General features: G+C 41.2%; 1 protein-coding gene across 1 annotated transcript; it reads left to right on the top strand.

Moving 5' to 3' along the window:
- The first annotated feature begins 922 nt into the window (after positions 1-922).
- On the top strand, positions 923-2,443 carry LOC127690211 (prostate and testis expressed protein 14-like). Its single transcript, XM_052189757.1, has 3 exons — positions 923-983; positions 1,799-1,912; positions 2,319-2,443. The coding sequence occupies exons 1-3, from the start codon at positions 923-925 to the stop codon at positions 2,441-2,443; spliced, it is 300 nt and encodes a 99-aa protein (XP_052045717.1).
- The last annotated feature ends 2,227 nt before the right edge of the window (positions 2,444-4,670 follow it).

The raw sequence follows: 4,670 nt of genomic DNA, 5'->3' as shown, positions 1-4,670 counted from the left end.
GAAGCTGATATACACAGGCAAACATCTGACTGAGCACAGGGACCCAAATGGAAGAAGTTAGGGCAATGACTGAAGGAGCTAAACAGGCTTGCAACCCCATTGGAAGAAAAAAGTATTAACCAAACAGACTGCCAAAAGTTATCAGAGACTAAACCACCAACTAAAGAGTACACATGGAGCAACCCATGGCTCTGTCTGAATATGTAGCAGAGGAGTACCTTATCTGGCATCAATAGAGGATAGCCAATGGTCCTGTGGAGACTTTATGATACAGATAGGGAAATACTAGAGCACTGAGGCAGGAGTTTGTGGGTACATGGGGAAACGCACTCATAGAGACATGGGGAGGGGGAATGGAGAGTTGTTTGTGGAGAGGAAACTGGGAAAAGTGATAACATTTGAAATGTAAATAAAAATAACCAATTTAAAAAATAAACATATATAAAAAGATAAAAATGTATTGCAGTTTGGAATTCTTAAAGCGGTTAGCAGAGTTCCATGAATACTGGAAGCTTCAGGCCTTGTCTAAAATTTCAAGTCTCCAGTGCTCAAGATTTTCCAGAACGCACTTGCCCACAAAAAGTACCTGAAGGCAATTTTCCTTCTGGCCATCAGATTGCACTGCAGTTTCCGGGAAAGACATGGGATCACGAGGGAGAGGATTAACTCTGACTCATTTGTCCCAGAATTTAAGTTTCCCTTAATGGAAGCTTTCCAGATGATCTGTTATAGCCCCATGAAGTTCATAAAACTCTGTGGTAACTAGGCATCCCCCTGGCTATGTGCTCAATCCATTTCCTGGTATCTCATTGGCTGCCCCTCCTAACCTACTCTACAATATAAACCTGCCTTGCTGATATGGGTACTGAGCACTTTCTCCTCTCCTCTGCTGCTTTATGGTCTGAAGATCAATCTCACTGCAATGGGAAAGCACATCTTGTTCCTCCTGCTGGGCCTGACTTTGCTGGTGAGCTCCCTGCAAGGTAAGATCCTAGCAGATGCTAGTGGTTGGTACTGGCGATCAGATAGAGTGATGCTACACATTAGGGGACATTGGGGATGTGGAGAACAGGAAATAGCATACATTAGAACTGACCCAGTTTCAGATCCACGTCTGTATCCACTCCTCCCCTTGCTTCTGCTGTGCATATTCATGCTGTGATATTTTCATGTAGGACAGCTCATTGCTGCCCTTTTCTACTCCTCCTTTTCTCCACCTTCCTTCACATCTGTTCTCTTGTACTTAAGCATCTCCAGTTCCTCAAGTTTACGTGCAAACTGGCATAAATTTTGATTGGAAGTGGGAAAGGAAGATCATTGCCATAATGAAAACAATAAAAAATTACTTTATCCAGGCCTGTGTGATAGAATACCAAGTTTAAAAAATGGATTCCTTTGACAATTTCCTGTAGGAGAGACACTTCCCATAGCTGTGTGTGCCAATCTATACAATCTTGTCTGATAACATCAGACTCTAGTAACTTCTCTTTTAGATGCCTCACAAACATAATAATGTGTGATGCATTAGGCACTCCATACGAGAGCTTTGATTTCTTATTCTGATAACTTGGTCCATTCTCTTGGTATGAGGTTGGGGGACCTTCCATCTCTTTTCCAACCTTTCGTTTTCAGAAGCCTGTGGTCAAGAAACGTCATCAAGTGTGAACTCAGTATACAGCCAGCTCCTTACCTTACCTTGCTATTGCTTATTTATTTACCAGAGCCACAACCTCAGTTCCAGTTTGTGTTTCAGTTTGGATCTTGAATATGAACCTTACACTGACTTTTGTCTTTTCAGCTTTGACATGTATCAAGTGTGATAGGTTCAATTCTAAGGGAATTTGTGAGAGGGGAGAAGGTTGCTGTCAGGCTAGACCTGGTGAAAAGTGTGCCTCACTTGTAACCCTTAAAGGTATGTAATGTCTGGGAGCTCTGAGAGTCATCTTACTTGCCCTACAGTGATGAACCCATCTCCATATAGCTGATGGCAAATGAAATGATGAAAGGAACATGCCTTTGCCTGTAAGAGTAGGAGGGAAAGGCCCTTTTGCTTCTGGTAATAGCTGAAACTGACTGTTGGTCAGACCAACAAATTGTGAAGACAAAATTGTTTTGAAAGGTATCTGGATGATCCTTGGGTAATTTCTGGGTGAATGTATAGGAATTCCACCTGCGGGTTAGGTTTGGATTTGAGAGATAGTATCCCAGAGAGGCCTCCTTTGTTATGCTTGTATTTCTGGTGTGGCTTGCTCTTTACTGACTCACCAACTCATTCCACCAATATTTACATTTTGTCTCTTGAAATTCTTCCTCTACAGATGGTAAAATTCAGTTTGGAAGTCAGAGATGTGCTGACCTTTGCTTCACTGGGACTGTTATGAATGCAGATCAGACAATAAAAATGAACTGTTGCAACAACAAGTCTTTCTGCAATAAACTATAAGTCTGATACTTAATTGCACTGTAGGATTTTAGGTGAGCCCCTACTCCTTCCCTGTGCTCCAATAACATTGTAACCCTGAGCAGTCTGTTGCCAGCACTGTGCAAACCAAACACTTGCATGCACTTAACATTACCTCTTGATATTTCAACAGTTCAGCAGGCTAGAGAGATGCTCCCTGCTTGCTACGTCCCCTAGTGTTCCCTCACTCTCATATCATAGTTTCTTCCCTTTTCCCCTATGTCCCTTCAACACAATGGACATATGGCACAAGTCCTATTTAAACTTATCAACAAACACATTCTGACTGATTAACACAGCACTGAGTAGTGAGCACTGATTTTTTTTTTAAAGTATTGAATATGACAGTCCTGATGCCTATGAAGATTCTGTTTCTGCCAGGGTAGTCAAATAACTATAACTTCCATGTCTTCAATCTAACCCATATTTAGGAGTATATTTTAGGCAGTGCCTCACTGCTGGGACCTTAATAAAATGATGTTTAGGAGAAAGGATTTATTAAGCTCATCATTAGAAATGTTTTCTACCTCATGATGGGAGGCTGTATTGGACCAGAGATATTCAGCTCTTGGACTTCAGGAGCTGAATTTAATAGGAAGGGACCAAAATTCAGCCACCATGGGCTCACTCCCCATGGCTTACTTCCATGAAGCAAGATATACATACCTTTCTAACTAATCTATGGAAATTTCAAATGCATTATTAGATTAAATGAATAGGTTACATCAAATACATCTACCCCATCTCTGGAAATGGTCTCACAGTCACAGCCAGATTTGTATTTGATTGGATCAGACACTCTCAGTTCCATCTAGTGACTAGAATCAGGTATCACAGACTGAGAGTACTTCTGTTCCGGTGTTCATTTCCACTGTGTGGTCACATGCACATGTGCTTCTACTGTTTAGAAGTTCTACTGTTTAGCTTATTCCTAGGAATTCCAGAGGTTTTGAAGTTGGTACTGTTTTGATTTTTACTTTTGTATTTGTAGCAGTACATTTATATCTTTGCACAACCTAAAAAGTTCAGGCAATACTGTAGACAAATGAAACTGCTAGAAACCATATGACACTGCACTCGCATAGCTTGATTACACTATTAAGTACATAGTATATAATTCAAATCATTTAAAATTTTGAATAAGTCATAATATATTTATAAATATTGACATCATTAAAACTTTCTTTTTTTTCAGTGCTGTTTATTGAGTCTTGACCTTGGAGCACATCAATGAGAATTGTCTACTGACCATGTCTGGGGCCCTCACCATGCTTTCTACATCATGTACTTAGATAGTTTTTCTGTATACATGTATATTATCACACGTTGTTGGGTGCTCTGTAATATGTTTTATGCCTTATAAAATTTATTCATTAGTTCTGTATGCTGTTTAGATTATTTTATTAATTAATTATTATATTTATTTACATCCAAAGTATTGCCATTCTTCTTGGTCCTTCCTCCCAGGGTTCTTCACCCTAAACTCCCTCCCCTTTGCTTTCGAGAAATGCCCCCTCATCCCCTTTCTCTGGGATATCAAGCCTTCAGGATTAGGTGCATCCTCTCCAACTAACGCCAGGAAAGGCAGTTATTCCTCTGCTACATATGTGCCAAGTGCCTCAGACTAGCCCCTATATGTTCTTTGGTTCATGGTTTAATCTCTGGGAGATCCTTGGTGCCCTGATTAGTTGATACTGTTGGTCTTTCTATATGGTTGCCATTCTCTATGGCCCCTTCAATACTTCCCCTAATTCTTCCATGGGGTCCCAAACCTCTGTCCAATGGCTGGCTGTAAATATCTGCATCTGCCTTAGTCAGCTGCTGGTACAGCCTCTCAGAGGATAGCCATGCCTGTCTCCTGGATCCTATGTTGGGTCAGTCACTGGTTGTCTATTCCTTCACTCTCTGCTACAATTCTGTTCTTTCATTTCTTTTTGATACGAACAATTCTGGCCTAAAATTTTTGAAGGTAAGTTGGTTTCCTGACCCCTCCACTGGGGGCCCATCTAACTACTGGAGGTGGACTCTTCCAGGTTCCATCTCCACACTGTTAGGCATTTCTGCTAATGTCACCCACATTGAATCCTGGGCCCCTCTCACAACCCAGGTTTCTGGGACCCTTTTGAGGTTCTTCCCATGCCCCCATTGCTGCATATTTCCATTTATTCTCCTGGCCCTCTGGGCTTTTCTAGTGTCTCCCACATATATG

The sequence above is a fragment of the Apodemus sylvaticus genome, chromosome 7, assembly GCF_947179515.1.
Source record: "Apodemus sylvaticus chromosome 7, mApoSyl1.1, whole genome shotgun sequence".
Lineage (NCBI taxonomy): Eukaryota > Metazoa > Chordata > Mammalia > Rodentia > Muridae > Apodemus > Apodemus sylvaticus.
This window is presented reverse-complemented; position numbering and strand designations above follow the sequence as displayed.

Bases quoted from the DNA above. Each gene is read 5' to 3' on its own strand.
- LOC127690211 (XM_052189757.1), top strand. From the start codon at position 923: ATGGGAAAGCACATCTTGTTCCTCCTGCTGGGCCTGACTTTGCTGGTG. The intron at 984-1,798 runs GTAAGATCCTAG...TTGTCTTTTCAG, and splicing joins GCTGGTGAGCTCCCTGCAAG to CTTTGACATGTATCAAGTGT. The intron at 1,913-2,318 runs GTATGTAATGTC...CTTCCTCTACAG, and splicing joins CTCACTTGTAACCCTTAAAG to ATGGTAAAATTCAGTTTGGA.